This window comes from Etheostoma spectabile, chromosome 4, assembly GCF_008692095.1.
Source record: "Etheostoma spectabile isolate EspeVRDwgs_2016 chromosome 4, UIUC_Espe_1.0, whole genome shotgun sequence".
NCBI classification, from domain to species: domain Eukaryota; kingdom Metazoa; phylum Chordata; class Actinopteri; order Perciformes; family Percidae; genus Etheostoma; species Etheostoma spectabile.
Window position 1 is genome coordinate 26508590 of NC_045736.1, and position 19374 is coordinate 26527963.

Below are 19374 nucleotides of genomic sequence, written 5' to 3' on the forward strand. Positions count from 1 at the left end.
TGTCTGGAGTGAAACTCTTAGGTGCTCAATATTTTCGTCCTCAGCTTGTTGTGATCCATTTTGTGAATCTGTGTGCATTCACAAGAGCTTAAATAGCTTGTTGTTCACAATAGGCCTACTTGTGATCGTGTGGTTGGGCTCAACTGTGGTGCATCATGGGGGTGGGGGATGGTGCAATTTTTGTTGGGTCAAACCCATCCGCCAGTGATGGGGGGGGGCCGAGACTGAGAGCTACATGGAAAAACATGCACCAAACAAGCCACTTTGAAATTTTGCTGTTTTTGCTGACCCCACCCCCCCCGAGACTAAAAAACATTAGGTGACCTTACCCTCAACAAAGAAAAAAATATATATATATATTTTCCTCCAGAAGTCCATTCCATAAATACCTAACAGTCCCTTAACGCAATGCAAGGACTGTCTAATGTCAAAGTCTTCTGGATTTAAAAAAATTCTGGTCGTTTTCGGGACCTTGGAAAAATATTTTTTCAACATATGTGTATGTAGTGAATGTTAGCCTGAGCTTATAGCTCTTAATCCGCAAAAACATTATTTTGACTGATACTAAATGAGAACTATCCAAAATATCCTATTTGCACACATTTAACAGGTTTAGAAGGTTCTCTGGGATAATCCTTGAATCCTATTTATTCCTCATTAACAAGAGCTGAATGGGATCAGATAGCTCATTTTGGCATGTACTGTTTTGCTACGTTTGATTACCTGCACAAATTAAATTCTATTAGCCACAGGTTCATACGGTGCTTAGCGGGGACCCGGTGCCAGAAAATGACAAATGAAGCCGTTTCAGACTGATCCTTGCTGACGGCTTGATCGGATCTCTCCCTATGTAACATCTGGTGACGGTGATAAGGGCGGTTCCCTGTAGGTCTCCCTCTTTGTTGGCTTTCACACAGCGCTTCATGTAAAGATGTGTGGTAATGCTTCAGAGATCCTTTGATATCTGGGTCTGTAGAAACAGAATGTGATACTACTGCAACTTGACACATATCCCCCCTTTGCTTTGTATTTAGAAAAAAACATCGGCCAAGGATTTATCCATAATAAAGGGATGCTGCTCTTTCACATATTTAAAAAAATATTACTAATATTACATTACTTTACATTACATGTTGTTTAGCGGACACTTTTATCCAAAGCGACTTCCAGTTAAGTGCTTTCAATCTTGAAGGTACAAGATCCGGACAGCAACAGTGCAAGTAAATCAGCTTTAAACAAGCCAAACTACAAAGAGACATATAAACATATAAAAGTGCAACTGTAAGTTTTCTTTTAAACATTTGAAATGTTTATATACACTATATACATGTATTTCTGATTAGACAGTGGTGATAAATAGGCCTTATGAGCATTAGCTGCAAGCCATCAGTACATTCATTTGAAATATTTTATAAGTTTTGAATATATATATATATATATATATATATATAGAGAGAGAGAGAGAGAGAGAGAGAGAGCGCAGAGCGGCCAAAAATGAAAGCATACCAGTGCAAACAGACGTTGACGGAGGCAGAACGACAGCAGCAAAAAAGGTCAAAGAACATGTGAAAAACTTATGCAGAATTATCCAAGGGTTCTGTATTTGTGGGCTCATTGTAATTATTATCACATTATTATTGCAATCAACTATTGCTGAATAAAGCATTCCGAGATTATCTTCCCGTGGAGAAATTTCTTCACGGGAGGATATTGTTGTGCACACGTTTACTCAGGACCATTTACTGAGACTCACGTTTACTGAGACCATAGAGCAGCTAGCCAGGGGATTTCTGCATACAATTTATATTGCTTTTGGGTGAATTATTCTTTTGACACTGCTATCTAACCATGTAGATAATTTCCCTTTTCTTTCCTTTTTGTTGAGAAGTTTGTCTTCAAAACATCAAGAGGGGGGAAATGTTTTAGGGGTCCTGACCCCTGGGTTGGAAACCACAGCCTTAATACTTAATACTTGTGGGGATTGCTTCATAGAGTTTGGTATATAAATGTAAATGTAAATGTGCTGTATTTATATAGCGCTTTTCCAGTCTTAACAACTGCTCAAAGCGCTTTTACATCTACAGGAGACATTCACCATTCACACACATTCATGCACCTATCAAATTTAGGGTTACTTAACACACAAGCTCAATGGCAATCGCATTATAACTAGAGAAGACGTGAAAAGGAAGAGCTGTTGCATTTTGTTGTTGGAGGACAATATGAACTCAAATTGCACTTTTTGTTCAGTTTTGAATGACTGAATCATAATGGAAGCCATAAAATGCCTATAAATACAAATACATGAATCCTAGTAACAATTCACATGAATGCACAGCAGACACAATAATCTTAAAACTGTGCAATTTAGCAATTTAGATAAATGAATAGCTGAAAGGTTTTATTGTATTGGTTTAAAATAGTAAGACCTGCGAGAAGGAAATGACTGTATTGCACAGCCTCTTGTTGCTTAATGATCCTGTTTACCTCCTGTCTACTTCAGTCAGTTTGACCAATCAGATGCTCTTTTCTCTCTTTTCCTTCTTCAGAGGGCCCTTCAGAAAACCCTAATGTTTCAATCTTACTTAGAGCATCCTCAAATAAGCTTGGACTTACGGCCAACCAACATTTTGAGGTTTGAATTTGCCTTGGCTCTTTGAAGTATTTGGTTGGTTCAGACGAGGGCGAGTTCATGGGATATTTGTGTCACCGTATCTTGGCTAAATGCATCATTATCAGATTCTGCAGAGCATGGAGAGATGTAGACATTTGTGATATATATATATATATATACATACATACATACATATATATATATATATATATTTTTTTTGTATTAATTTATTTAAAAAAATGAAAAGGGCACTGCTCAAGCCCCCTTTGATGTCCGTGTGTGCATGTGCCTGTGTATTAATTATTGCACATTACGCACACATTATTCATATCTTAAAGTTGGCCGTAAATCCAGAAAACAACACACTTGAGGTTTAAGCTAAGTCCATTATTAGTGAGTAAACAATTTAACGGACAGAGGATATATTAAAGCTTAAATGGGACAGAAAAGTATAATACGTCTACATGAGCCGACACTGTAGATAAATCAGCCATTCTTGTTTTCTTTATCTAAACAGGCAATTAGGCCAACATGCCTTTGCACCTTACTATCCTATTAAAATTCATCAAGTCACAGACCAATGACTGAGCAAAGGAAGCCTCACACATGCTTTTTTGACACAACCCTCAACACCTGACATTGTGTGCTCAACTAATAAATGTTACTTGGCAATGATTGCTTAATGAAGAGCACCGCAATTACACTGTACACAGTGTAATATATTTCTAGTTAATTAGTATCACAGATTAGCTTATGTTCAAAAGAAATCTTTATTCAAAAGACTTTTGTCGCTGCTTGCTCTCTTTTGAAACTAAACAGAGATTATCAGAGTGAAAAACGAAGACAAACGAAGTAGCTTTTGGAATGTCTGGTTGCCCTCGCTAATTAGGAGCTCTGTATATGGACTCACGCTCCACTGAGGGGTAACCAGTGTTACACACACACACACACACACACACACACACACACACACACACACACACACACACACACACACACACACACACACACACACTTTCCTATATTGTTTACAAATTCCCCTGAGAATAAACTTTGCAACAGAACAATATCTGTAAACTGTGAAGACAAACATGAGTCCTCAGGGTCTGATTGTTAGAACAAGAGTTCTTCCAGTCGAGACATGAAAGCTACTTGCACATTCTCCTCTTCTCATCTCTGGCTTTGCCCTGACCAAACTCGGTTCCCTGATTCTGAGGGAAGGTCTACATCTCTCCATGCTCTGCAGAATCGGATAATGATGCATCTAGCCAAGATACTGTGACACAAATATCCCATGAACTCGCCCTCGTCTGAACCAACCCAAATACTTCAAAGAGCCAAGGCAAATTCAAACCTCAAAATGTTGGTTGGCCCTAAGTCCAAGCTTATACGAGGATACTGCAAGCAAGATTGAAACATTAAGGTTTTCTGAAGGGCCCTCTGAAGAAGGAAAAGAGAGAAAATAGCATCTGATTGGTCAAACTGACTGAAGTAGACTCACAGACATAAACAGGATCATTAAGCAACAAGAGGCTGTGCAATACAGTCATTTCCTTCTCGCAATTCTGAGTATTTTAAACCAATGCAATAAAACCTTTCAGCTATTCATTTATCAGTCTAAATCGCACAGTTTTAAGATTATTGCATCTTCTGTGCATTCATGTGAATTGTTACTATGATTCTGTATTTGTATTTATAGGCATTTTATGGCTTCCATTATGATTCAGTCATTCAAAACTGAACAAAAAGTGCAGTTTGAGCTCATATCGTCCTCCAATAACAAAATGCAACAGCTCTTCCTTTTCACGTCTTCCCTAGTCAAAATGCGAGCATTGGTATTGAGCTTGCGTGTTAAGTAACCCTAAATTTGATAGGTGCAAACCTAAATCTGTTGCATATACCAAACTCTATGAACCAATCCCCACACATATTTGTTAAGGCAGTGGTTTCCAACCCAGGGGTCAGGACCCCTAAAACAGATTATAAAGATAAATCTGAGGGTTGGAAAATGAAACAAGAAAGGAAAAAAGAAGAACCTGTGAAGAGGGTTTGCAAAGGGACACTGCTTCATTTCATAAACCCAAACTATAATTATTGCTTGTATTCTTTCAGACTCACAGTGTCCAACAATGGCATCAATTCAGTTTTACTTTCTTTCTCTTTCACCTTTTCTCCCTGCTTCTGGCGAGAGCGGTCGTGTTTTTCCTCCTCTCCCCTCTTATCTGAGCTTGGCTCCTATTCTAGTTGTCTACCCTGTCTTGTGGAAATTATGTATCCACATGTACAGTGTGTAGTCTTGTGCATTATGTTGTTATGTCTTGTATTCCCGTATCCGTATGACTGCCTCGTTTCTTTCTTTTGTGTTTCTCTCACCCTCCCAAATCATCTAGCTATCTGCATACATCCTTTTCAAAGTGCGTGTGGCGGCGCTTTCACTAGCTGTGGCCCGGAGGCTCTCTAAACCCTCTAAACTGTATTTTGTTGCATTGTACCTGTACAAGTGTAATGACAATAAAGTTGAATCTAATCTAAATAAAAAAAATAATTAAAAAAATAGATTAAAAATAATAGAAACACTAACCAAGTATTGTGCGTATAGTTTGCTGTGTATTTCTTTTGCCTAAATGAATTATCTTGATGATAGCTGTCCGCAAAAATAAACAATAATCTTGTTAAAGTAACCACGTGGAGCTTTTAAATGTTTCTTAAACTTTTTAATTATCCATCTGAGGATCATAAATGACCTGTAACAGCAAACAAGACATAACAGTGAAAAGAATGGTATCTTTATATGATTTTTATTAATGCCTCTGCACGGCTCCGATTTTTCCCGTAAAGTCACAAAATGATTTACAGCAGGCACACCCGCTCTACGGTAACACATTCTGACAGGTAACGGATTTCAGTGTAACACCAGAAAAGGCTATGTTTGAGAATCCAGCTAGGTAAAAGGTAGCAGGAGATTTTTTTTTATTTAGGCCTAATAGTATTTTAATTTTAGAAGTTAGCTGTAAGTTATGGCTGATACTGGGGCAGGGCCATCAAAGAAAGGAAGTTAAATGAAGAACAACTAAAAGCTAAGAGGGGGAGTGACAGCGGAGTTGCTCGGGCTTTCATGGAAACAATTACTGGATTGTAAATGATTCAAAACTGACCCTGAATGTATGGTATGTAATGCTAACGCTAATTTATGCAACACTTGGAATTCAACAATGCATCGGCAACAAATTCTCCTATTGTAAATGAAGGAGTCGGAATGTCAGAGCAAAACATTCGCCGCAACTACTGTATATGACCTCGCGGTAAAGCTAACTCCGTAATACAGTGGGTAATACAGCACCATAAAGAAAAGATCTTTAGGACAGCAGCCGTGGTAAAAACACTACCGTTTTTGTCCAAAAGGGCCGCTAGAATCAACACAAACTGAAAGTTACTTTAAAGAGAGGAATGTGACAACAATTTGGAATAATACTATTTTAGAGAGCTGCCATTTCCCTTTAAGATGGATCTGCACACAGTTAGCATAGCACTTAACCTTAAGAAGGGTATTTAGAGTTTATTGTGACCAAAGCTTGGCCTTCTCTGCAAGGGCTGTTTGTTCAGATCAATCCAGTACATACAACTAAATAAAGGTATTGACTTTGCAACTAAGCTGCTAACCAATTAACTAGATTCACTGCTGAAACAGATCATTTAATGATCTAGTTTTGTTCTTGCAACACCATGTGGTTTGCCATTTACTGCACGGTATTACATGCAGCAGTGTCTGTGAAGAGTAGAAGTAACCCTTACCTGGTTTGGACCCTTCAGCCACGGAGCCGTTGTACACCTGGTTCTGAAACTCAGGTCTGTTGTCGTTCATGTCGATCACATAAATGTATAGATCGATTGGGTTCTCCACCTGGTTACCATTCATGTCCACTGCATGGGCTCGCAGCTGTGAATACACATAGGAAACAAGTGATCATCTGCATTCAACGCTGAATATGAGTTTGAAAAAATATTCCAAATGTAGCTCGACTGACAACAGGACCCTGGCTTGATTGATATGAAACTGTCCAGACTGTCTGGACTGAAACACACTCAGCACACAACTTTGACTTTATTAATTGGCAACTACATTTAACTGGTAAATGTTGTTTCTTGTCTGCCAACTGCGTATAAGTAGCCTGTTGTTATTTTGGCATGGACCCCAACAACACAGACAGGGGCAAAGTAGTGAAATGTTCCAGACACACAAACAGCACCTATTTTGTTGTTAGCACAGCCAGAGGTCTAAAAGAAATATCAGAGAAGTGTTTCTGCTCAAGCTGTGGCTTCCTTTTGTGTGCGCTTTGTGTTTGTTTTGACAAAGGAAGCCATTTGGATTGACGTCTTGGTGACTGATGAGCGTTTCTATGAAAATTCACACATAAGTCAATGTAAAAAATAGAGCGAGCAAAAATGAAGAGAATGAAGAAAAAAGCAGAGCAGGGAAAAAGCGAATGAGATGGGAAGGAGAGTGACTGAGCCTTGTGCAAGTAAATGAGAGACAGAAACACAAAGAGGCAGTGTTGGGTTGTGGGGGCTTGAACAGGGAGGACTGACAAAAGCAATCATCATCTATAGTGGGATGTCTTAATCTCCACCGCTGCTGTTACACACCCTCCACTCCCCACCAATCCCCACTAATGATATCTAACGTTACGCACAGCTTTGTAATAGCCCTGGAACTAAACCAGCACTGTTCACTGTGACTTACATTACTCTTATTCAATTGCCTAGATATCCATATCCTCCTGCAGAAACGTTATTCAATCACTGCTTGGCTTGGTAAGACGCAAAGGGCTCTCATTCTGGCTAAAACTGACACACTGGCAACAAAACATTGTCTGCCACAACACAGGTCAGGAGGATCTGCCTGCCAGCCTATTTACAGGAAGGTGTGATGTATTGTGGGGAGACATGAAAGATTAAATGGCGCCATTTGCCTTCACTGAAAAACAACTAATCATGTTGGCTTTTGTGCCTGCTTGACAAGGATGTTTCAAAACATACCATAACACGCGTCCGCTTGAGCATTCACACATGCATCCAAACACCAATTCAGACACATGTTTACGCATTAAAACATAAAAAAGTGTAGCGATACACGATGGCGAGACACACACACCCAATCAAAAGAGCCCTCTTTAGCCATTTAATGATCCTCAAGATGCTAGTTTTCAATTGGCTGAAGCACAGCAAACACACATGGAGAGGAGACCCAACAAACAAACAAGCCCAATCTGTTTTCTCAGCTGTGAACACAGCACACTGAGTGATGTACGTCTGTGATACGTGTGACTGCTTCAGTGCGTGTGTGTGTTTGTGTGTGTGTGGTGTGTGTGTGTGTGTGTGTGTGTGTGTGTGTGTGTGTGTCAATGTGCGATTAGTGTGCTATTTTTTTTAAACTGTGTTTTTGTGCGTGTATGTTTTGTCCTTACTGGCTGTGGATTTGTTTTTGTACATCCCTGCATAATTTCTCATATTTCTATATTTGTTCATATCTCTATATTTGCATCTTCCTGTTTGTGTGTGTGTGTGTGTTTTTGTGTGTGCGCACTGGAGTCTGTTTATGTGTGTCTGTGTTTGTGTACTCGATGGAGGAATTGGAAATGTGAGCTAAGGGCCTGGAGGAGTGTGTGCGTCTTGCAGACTCCAAATGTGTGTGAACCAACATCAGTATTCTGCAGGGTGAGCTTTAGTATGACTGGACCAACCACAGAGGAGAAATACAGTTAGTGTTTGGTCCATTGGTACCCTTACCCAATATGTAACAGTACTTGCATGGTACTTAAAGAAATCCTTGACAATTCTGAACTGTATGCGGCGCTTTTTTTGTTCTCTGAAAAATATTGTAGCTATTGCTGCCTATGCCAACTACCTACCTATGTATAACAATGGACACTTCCCAAACAAACTACTGTTACAAATCTCTATTTATTTGAGGGGTTTTAGGGTGTTAAATGTATAAACCAGACAGGCCACTATAACTATTATTATATTTTAAAGAAGCTAGCAGTTGTGGCTCTAGGGATGGCAATGTTGTCTGTCAGTCAATAAGCCCACCTCCACTTGGTTGGTCCACATGGGCACATCTTAACAATGATTGGAACGATTTCCATAAAATTTAAGATATTCAAGGTCAAGATAATTTGTAAAGGCTTTCATGATTTAATGACTTTTCTCAGATCTTTCCTCTAGCGCAACCAGAAGGTCGAAGGTGTCACTTATTCAGTGAAATAATTCAGCATCTACTAGATGAATTGGCACAAAACACAACTCACATTTTGTAGGATACATCATGCTCAGACAAGACATCCTGATGACTTTCATTTTTCCCTGACTTTTTATCTAGAGCCATTATTTATTTAATTTATGACCCTTAACGACTACCGCCCTGTAGCACTCACACCCATCGTAATGAAGTGCTTTGAGCGGCTGGTCCTGGCACACCTAAAGGACTCGCTACCATCAACATTGGACTCACACCAGTTCGCCTACCGTAGCAATAGGAGCACAGAGGATGCGGTTTCCATGGCACTGCACTCTGTGCTCACACATCTGGACAATAAGAACACTTATGCACGAATACTGTTTGTTGACTTCAGCTCAGCATTCAACACTGTCATCCCGGCTAAGTTAATAGCCAAACTTGGAGACCTGGGCATCAACACCTCCACGTGCAATTGGATTTGGACTTCTTACCAACAGACCCCAGAATGTTCGATCAGGCTCCAACTGCTCCACGTCCATCACACTCAACACTGGTGTACCACAGGGCTGTGTGCTGAGCCCGTTTCTCTTACTCCCTCTTCACCTCCGACTGCAAGCCTGTGTACGAATCTAATTCCATCATCAAGTTTGCGGACGACACTACGGTGATTGGTCTCATCAGCAACAACGATGAGACTGCCTACAGGGAAGAGATCCAGCACCTGGCCACATGGTGCACTGAAAATAACCAGCTCCTCAACACCACCAAAACCAGGAGCTCATCGTGGACTCAGAAAGGAGCCAAGAGGCACGCACGACACCATCCACATCGATGGAATGGCTGTTGAGCGTGTCTCCAGTTTCAAGTTTCTGGGGATCCACATCTCGGCGGACATGTCCTGGTCAACCAACACCTCCTGCCTGGTCAAGAAGGCTCACCAGCGCCTCTTCTTCCTGAGGACACTGAGGAAGAATCAGCTTTCCTCAACTATCCTGGTGAACTTCTATCGCTGTGCAATAGAAAGCATCCTGACAAACTGTGCAACAGTGTGGTATGGAGCTGTTCTGTTGCAGAGCGCAAGGCACTGCAGCGGTGGTGAAAACCGCCAGCGCATCACCGGGACTCCACTGCCCGCCATCGAGCACATCCAGAGGAAACGCTGTCTGCATCGAGCTCGCAGCATCCTGAAGGACTCCTCTCACCCAGCCCACAGACTGTTTTCTCTCCTGCCCTCCGGCAGGCGTTTCAGGGTCCTCCGGACCAGGACCAGCAGACTAAAGAACAGTTTTTTCCCCAGAGCTGTCTCTTTATTGAACTCTAATCCTCATGATCCCACTCCCTCATATACTGACAGACTCTCCTCTCCCTCCTCACACCTGCCTCCATTTGTTATCTGCAATATTATAATGTTCATCTGCATCTTTTGCACTACTTACCTTTTTGCACTACTTACATTTCATTTGCACTGCTGACTGTTTATTTATTTACAGTACCAATTGTTTACATTTACATCCGCACTACCGTACTTTAACTGTAATATGCAATTACTTTCCACCGCACTTTAATTTGGATAGTTTCTGCCCAAACTTTACCTTATTTCATTAGTATATTATGCTGTTTGCACATATCTGTAAAAAATTTGCAATTATAGTAATATCCACCAAATTCCTAGCTGTAAATCTTGCTCACAATACCTGTTATCTATATTTTGTATTCATAGGACAAACCCATCTGTAAAACTCTGTTTATAATAGTATTCTTTTCTATATTTATTCATTACATATCCATGTCTTGCACTTACGGAACCATTGTATATCCTGCACTTACTGCTATTGCACTTCTGGTTAGACCCAAACTGCATTTCGTTGCCCTGTACCTGTACATGTGTAATGACAATAAAGTTGAATCTAATCTAATCTAATCTAATCTAAATATCTGGAAAACTAATGACATTCCCATCCGTTTCAGCTGCACTTTGTTTTTAATGCTAATTAGCAATGCTGACATGCAGAACTAAGATGGTGAACATGGTTAACATAATACCTGCTGAACATCAGCATGTTCGCATTCTGACGTGTCGCTCAAAGCACCACTGAACTGTAGACTTTTTTTTTCAACAGTTACCGGGCTGTAGACTCTTCAGGTCCATCTCACTTCCCTTATTTAACAGCTCCATGCTCCTCTGTCCTGGGCTTAATCAAAAGTAATTCCCTCTCTTTGTGAAGGCTGTCTCAAAGCTCTTATTCCTGCCCCAAGGACTAAGGATAGAGGAGCAAGGATGGAGGAGGGATCTCTGAAGAAGAAGCCGTGCAGCAGAGAGCCGTTAATATATCTGCCCATACAGCTGACATGTTCACGTGACGTTTCAGAGGAAAGGACGTCACATCCCTCTAAAACTTGTTCCTCTCTCCTCCCATGATTTACTCCGTCCCTCCCATGCTTCCTCGGTGGGAAAGACTAAGACACAAGCGGGAGGCAAGTGGAGGAGCCGGGGATGCAATTTAAGGGAAGTAAGATCCACTTATTTCATAATTAATAAAAAAGAATGAATATTATTATTTTTAATATATTTTCAAATGTAGCTTCTTGTAAATGTAATGGTGTTAATTAATTCAATTTGATTTATAGAGAACGAGTGTCTGCTTGAAATAATTTGACTCGCTTCAACGACTGCACTTATGAATTGCCTTCAAGAGCCACCACTGTATCCAAGATACAGCAGCCATTTATCTCAAATCCCAAATTTGCCTCAAGAGGTGTTACAACCTTTCCCACATACGACACCCTCTGTCCTCAGACCCTAGCTTCAGATAAGGAAAAACTCCCCCCAAAAAATCCTTATAACAGGGAAAAAATGGAGAAACTTCAGTAACAGCAACTAAAGAGAGATTCCTCTCCCAGGACAGACATGCAATATACAGTATGTTGTGTGCACAAATAGACACAATGTTCAAATAAAAGGCTAAATAAATAACATTACAGCATACACAATAAGTAGAATTGTATATATAGACACATATATGAAGAATGTGGAGGATGTTGCACAATTTTGAGGTGCCATAAACGGAAAAGGACGTAAACAAAGCAACCTCCTCTTGAAATTAACACAAATGTCCCAAAGGCACTCTCAGCTGATCTTGACACACATACACACATTGTACACTAAAGTACATGCATTCTTTCAAACAAAAATGCAGACAATCTCATGTTTGCCCAATTCTCCATGCGCCCAACTGACTCACAGTAGATCTGTCTGACAAAACTGAAGTTCGGGCTTACACCCACTCTCCTCACCTCGCAGATCACTTCCCCCTGGTGCTAGTCTGTCAAAAACAGCAGCCTCGTCTCTCTTTTCACTTGAACCCAAAACTAACAAGCAAAGTTTGGCCTGTGAGAGCGCAGCAGTGCTGGGAACTTCCTGTCAAGTTGAAAGAAAGTAAGCAATGGACTAAATTTCCCCTGAGTCAAACTCTGGCTATATTCTCCTACACTAAATCATATATCACATCACAAGCAGCATGGGTCCATGGGAACCTAAATAGGAGCCGCATTCAACTTGAAGTGCCCTCAACCTAACATGCTGTTTTTACTACAGGCAGTGTCAAATATGAACTGTTTACTGAGCGGCTGTCCTTTCCCAGAGACCAATAACCTGGCTGCTTTATTGATCCCAATTTGCTGTTTAAATGTAAGAGCAGGTATGGAAAGACTACAAACATACAGTACACACAGCAACGTCCAGGCCTTGAACGTCCCAAGTAAGGAAATAGGAGGCTCATCTAAAAGTAAATGGAACACACACACAGAAGAGACAAAGCAATCAAGAAGCCAATCATCTAGAGCTTTGTGTTTGTTTGTAGTCATCACACATCCTGTGTGTGTGTGCGTATTGGTGTTTATAATGTGTGCATACTGCTCTGAGTATGTGCTGACAGAGACACTGAAGAGATCCACTCTCCTTTATTCTATTCTTCCTCTGAGACAGCGGCATGCTTTCGAATTAGCTCTATCAGCAGCGCAGCCATCTATCATGCTGACAGGCACCCGGGTGTTTGCGACTGACACCAGCGCTAACCTCGAGTGGAGGTGTTAGTCTTTGCTGATATAAACTGAAACCTGTAATGTGTGTATATGAACCAATGGCCTAGCGTTAACACAAGTCTCATGTGGTCTGCATATTTAATTTACATATTCACAAAGCTGTTTAACCCGAGGTTCCACAGGGGCCAGTCATGAACTCAAATCTCCAGCCTACTGTGTGTGTGCGTGTGTGTGTGTGTGTGTTTGTGTGTGTGGTGTGGAATCCTATGGGCCATATACAAGCAAAATTTAAAGCTATAAGCCCGGCATTATTATGGATCCCACGTAACTTCTAGGCAAGTCCCGCCTTATGAAGCAACTCGATTGGTTGGGGTTAGGAATTGACCATGAGGGGTTAAGGTTAGGATAGCCGATAAGTCAGGGGATAGGACCTGAACAAATTGGGTTACATTACCATGGGTAGTAAGTAATAGTAGTGTGGGAATGCTATTAAAGGGCGGGTCTTGCCTAGAAGTGGGTTCCATAGTAACGCGTCAGCCTGCATCTTTGAACAGCACAACGCCAAACAACATATGAGGGAACTGAAGTGAAACAGGGCAGCCGTACAAGACAGAAAAATGTAAAGCATATAGGCGTGTGCAATATGACAATATTAGATTGTTCACTATAACAATGTCTCCATGATCTGCCTTTATAGAGAGATTGTTAGTATTGTGCTACAGTGCACGTTCTGTCAGTTGCAGTTCTATGGCTCCAGTGTTTCCCCTGCCTACAGCAGCGAAGCTGCTAAATTGATAGCCTCCACCTGGGTTCTTTCTCTTTCCCCCCATTCTATCCATCTTGCGCTCCTCTGTGCAGTTAAACATCAATATAAAAGCGAGCTGAAATGGCTGTGTTATGTCAAGGCATTTCTCCTTTTATTGCTGGCTTCGGCATTAATCAGAACCTGGAGATGTTGGTGTGAAGATACCGTACAGTTCTCTGAATGCGCTCCAAATTGTGGTTTTGTTTTGGCAGGCAACATTAGTGTTCGAATGAAAGGTAGATGGCGAAGAGAACAGGCAAGGCACATTTCCACAGGGATAATTAGGAGCTAATGAGACATTCGTAAACGGAGCTGGAGGGGAAAACAGAAACAGACAAGACAGATGCATTTCTTCTTACATGGAAGGAGGCTCTCTCCTCTCTGTCCAGGGGTTGCGTGACAAACATGTTGCCACTGATGGGGTCTATGTTGTAGATCCCACTCGGGGGCTGATCAGCGCCTGCTCCTGTGATGCTGTAGCGGATGCCAACAGCTTTGTCCTGGTCTGAGCGGATCTGAGAACAGAACCAGAGAAACAAGTTTAACAGAGAGGAACTTGTTTTTGTTTTTTTGTCCTTTTTCTGCACTTGCAACAGAAAGCACAAAAGGATCAGAGCATTGAGACATACACTACAGTAAATTGTTCCAAAAAAAGTTTGAGAGAAGAGTGAGAGAACATGGGATGTTTGATAGATACATTGATGATATCATTTCCAATGCCATCTTTCTTTTGTGCTAACGCTTTGAACCTACAGCCTGAAGGTAACATTTTTAAATTGAACAACTTGCAGTGAGGGAAATAGAGCCATTGTCAGATGATTTTGTCTGACCTGTTGAGTTTTTGTTGAGTTTACTTACCTTCATGGCAGCTTTTTTAGCAAACCTTGAACAAGTGTAAAAGGATTGAAAAGGACCTTACTGGCAGCTATGATGGTATTTCTGACGGCTACCTGTCTGGATGATGTGAAAATGACTCATGTCTGACTGGCGCTTAAGGCGAGACACTACAGGCCAAAACATCGATTTTTCATACACTGGTCAATTTTGAGATTTTGGGCTGTATTTCTTCTAGTCTTTCAGACAAGTGCAACAAAAACAACCAAAGTACACATTTAGGTGTTTATTTTACTAAACTTTGTCTTTTTTGTGTCTGAAGAGTTTTCCTAAATTCACCAAAAGTTAGCTTTAGATAATGCTTCATTTGCATATTTAAACATAACATTTCAGAAGGTTTTACAGTTTTAATTGTCTTAATGTAAGAAGGAAAACTTCATGGTGATATTTATAAGTTCATCTTTTTAACCCTATCCATCTGTAGTGTCAAAATGTATTGAATGTTACAATCCATATTTTTCCTCCAATTGTCTTTTTTTCTCAAACTCTGAGCCACTTTGGCAACACCTACACACACCATACTTTCCACTTTTATTTCTATTACATTGTGAAGGTTCGTACAGAGGGGTTTGTGCATATATCATAGCCTGATATTTCTAAAACAATGGATATGGAAAATTGATTTTCTTTATGGCCATTTTCAGTATGTATACATATAATACAGTATTGTCTGATTTGTGTAATGATAAAAAGATTTTTTATCGGAAAAATTACTTTCCTGGCTTTCCCGATGGCGCGCAGCTGAGCTAACGTTACTTTGCTAGTAGACTGTGATGGGTGGGCTGTACACCCAACCTTATTAGAGAAAAAGTCAGACACAAAGCAGCCTCAGACTTCAGTTTATTGGTTCTCAAACCACCCGTATGCCCGACTTGAAAACCCTCTCCTCAACGTGTACCAAGCCCTTTGTAAACAAGAACAAAGTGCTCATAACAAACACTAGCATCATGCCTAACTGGAGAAGTCTCTCATTTGTAATTAAGAGGTAAAGGATGACAATGGAAATCTCTCCTGGGTTTTTTGACTTTATAAAATGTACAACTTAATCCAGGGGCAACACAAGTACATAGAAAGTGGCCCATTGCATCGCTTCTTAGTTTGAGTTCCTAATTATTATTATGACCCAGGTTTTTTATGATGACATTGTTGTTTGAATATGAGTGAAAGTGTGTTTATGTATTTACCTGTAAGTGTCTCTGTGTCTATTTGAAACCGTGCTGCTGCCACTTGCCAAGACACTCTTGTAAAAGAGATTTTTTATCTCAATGAGGTTTTTTTATCCTGGTTAAATAAATTTATGACTGAAAATTATCCATTTTGTCAGTGCTTGTTGGAGCTGTCACTAGTTAATTTGGACTTCCAAACCAACCAACCTCAAGACGTCACAGGCTACACTAGGACAAGATAGTGCTGCTCTTGTTTGAAAATACAATATGGATTACTTATTATTATGGATTACTTATTTTTGTGTTAACACAGTGTTAAACCTATACTATTTTGGGAATCCATCTTGTAAATTATGCTAACTACATCTAGTGTTTCATTTCCACTTTAATGTCCCAATGTGCCTGTTCCACACACTGTTAACACCAGCTGTTATTTCTCACACAATTCAAAATGTGACATTTAAAGAGCTGCCACAGTGATAACAAATATCAATACTTTGCTCAGCACCTTGCAGTCTTAAAATAAGACAAAAGGAGCTGGAATTGAAGCATTTATTTCCGTGGCATTGATTTTCAATGGGCTCCAAGGATTCTACTATGCCACCACCTATGGTCACCACACAATGCATCAGTGTGACGTGACTTAAATTTGTTGGTCTGAAAGTATTACCATTACTCATTCAAAGGCTGCCCCCTCTGAACATTCAGAATTCTTATTATTACATCATTTATTTAATAATTCAGAATGAAATTAACTTACATTAAAATTAATCATTTGAATTTTGTTATTTCCATCATCTGAAGGAGCTGGAGACTCTTCAATAACACACAAAATAACAGCATGCTATGTTTTTGTTTCATGTAATGCATATCGCCAATGATTAATTCAGTCAGTAATTACTATATATTTAGGAAACAATGCTTAAAGACATGATCTACACTTTCGACGTAATTGTAAAATATTAAAAAAAATATGAAATGAAGATCTCATATAAGACTTCATAAGACTTTATTTTCTTTTTTGCTTGTGACCACTTAATAGTCAATCAATGTCTAGTTACAACTGCTCTTCACAGGTTGCATGTTCATGAGTTGTGAGCACTTCAGTTCAGTTTTAATTGAGAGGGATTTTCCATCCTCACTGTTTAATGTTTAGGGATCTGAAGGAGTATAATAATTATCACAATAAATGCATTTGAGTAAAGTCTGACAAATTAAGAGGATTTTGTAAGGCAGAATGTCCTTTTTTTGTGACCACAGTGATTCATCTCGGCCCTTTGTGGCTGGGAATCAGTATCTTTAACAAACAGTACAATACAACGCAGTTTACATAGATTTAATCTGATTTCTGTGTTCATGTTCAGTAATGAGATTCACAGGAATAATTTAATCAGATTACTAGTGGCCAATGACTCTTTAAACCCAGTACTATAGATTGATGTTATAGATTGATGGATGATAGACAACACACAGACATGATAGATAGAAGTGCTTTATCGTCATATCATCTTTCCTCCAAACTCAACTTTAGATTCTGAACACTACTTTATTGGGACTGAACCATCACTATGGTTACAAGTCAGAGGGAATAATCACAGTCTCTCTTTGCTCTCTATCTTACTGTTCCCCTCCTATGCAATTTGCCTAGTCTGTGGGGCTGCAGATCATGCATGAAAATGAAATTACTTCATCCGTTCAGCAGTGACAGCAGCTTCTGCATAAAACATCTCTCTGTTTGAACATGATACCCTCTCTCTTAATTTCCAACGTGGTCCTCCCACACTCACAGTGTAGCACTCCAGATCTATGTGTGGACCCTGCAGATTCAGGTGTATTGTACAGTGTGGCATTCCTCCATCAATCAGGCTATTCTACTTGGTGTACATGTAATCACTGTAGCACGAAAAAATGCTACTGTAGGATGCCCACCATCTGCCAATCAAAGCAGGATGAAATGATGGCATAAATAATAACATAATTTGATCATTCACTCTCATCACTCAGTAATGCACTGCAGAACAGACGGATTATACATTTCAGTAATGAGAACATGCCTGCAAAATTCTCTCTATGTAACAAACATCTTAAGGCCTCACTGTCCAATGCAACAAGGAATTAACTGAGGCACACCACAAAGGGTCCCATCTCCTCGAGTTGCAGAAAAATAAAAATACATTAAAAATCCACTACCTTGCATCTATTTCTGCATGTAAGTATTTCTTGGCTGCATTAGAGGCAGCTTGTAGCCATATACATATGTGTGTGAACTGAAGTGTTTGACAGGTAAGAGATTCTCTGTGTGCACACCAAAGCAAGGATCAAAAGGACCCACTCAGTTCAATAATTAACAAGGCTGTCATGTGGGAAACGTGAAAATGTCACTTTCCACGGATCTGTGCTTCTGCAGCCGGATGTGTGTGTGTTTGCGTGTCCGATTGTGTGTGTGAACTTGCGTGCGATCCGTCTTTTCATTGGAACTTCAAAGCAGATCGCGTGTAGAGGGCACACTGTTGGAATAGCCCCAAGAGAAGACAAAACTTACACGTTGTGTGGCCTCTGCTTCCACGCCTGCTTAAAATTCCACATCAAGGCCACCTGAGACCAGATGTCACATTTGCTGGTGTGTCTTAATGAAGAGTCTTTATATCAATAAATTGCATAAATGAAGAAGCACGGCTTCCTGGAGTCCTGGGAATCCCATGAGTGACAACTGCTCAATTGAGCCATTTGAATGGAATGCTAATGATAAAAGCTAGGATTCCTGTCCTTCTCTCTCTCTCTCTCTCTCTCTCTCTCTCTTTCTCTCACACACACACTATTGTTATCTCTCATTCTCCCTCTAATTTCAGTACCTTCTGGCAGATAGAGTGGCTACTAATCACGCTAAAGATAGCAGAGAGAGGCAGATGCAAAGAAACTTTACTGGCTGTCTGTCTTTGTCAGATCAGACCAGCATCAGATGAGTGACCTATTTGCAGCTCTCTGAGTGATTCCCTTGATTACTGGGATCCTGTGGGACAGTCTATCAGCGTGAGAAGAAAGATGGAGAGAGATGGAGGCAGAGAGACACAGGGATGGAAAGCAATGGGGAGTTGAGAAAATTAGATGAAGAATTAGTGTTCTGTTAAACTCCTCGGGGTGACACAAGACACATAAACAGATAGAGGGAAAAGAAGGGAAAGGAATACATTTCCATTTATTTATAGCGGATGGCTGCCTAATTAGCGCAGTGTGAAGTTTAGTCTGTCCAAATCTCCTTTAATTGATCCAACCCTGTGCAATTACCCTATCTGCATGAATAGTTTGATGCCTACATGAACATGGTATAATACTATACCATGTTTACTAATTCACTGTTTTTGTATTTGATGGTAGTCGACATTTCATCTGTTCACTACATGTTGACTTATGTCTAACGATATTGCAAAATGAACAAAGCAAAGGACAAGCAGTGGAGCTGCTGTTCTCTTTCCCTGGCAGTATTTTGCTTTCAGGAAACAACAATCATCCAACCAGGAAGTCATTAAAGGACAGTGTGCTGCGGGCACCCATGGGATCATTAAGGGTTACTGTGTGCTATAGGCTAATGTCACACAATAATGGGAATCTGTAGTTT

General features: G+C 40.3%; 1 protein-coding gene across 1 annotated transcript in view; it reads right to left on the reverse strand.

Moving 5' to 3' along the window:
* LOC116687850 (cadherin-4-like) overlaps positions 1 to 19374 on the reverse strand; it is a 211308-nt gene that overhangs the window by 40440 nt on the left and 151494 nt on the right. The window contains 2 exon segments of the mRNA XM_032513525.1: positions 6407 to 6551; positions 14058 to 14213. Coding sequence (XP_032369416.1) covers positions 6407 to 6551; positions 14058 to 14213 — 301 coding nt within the window.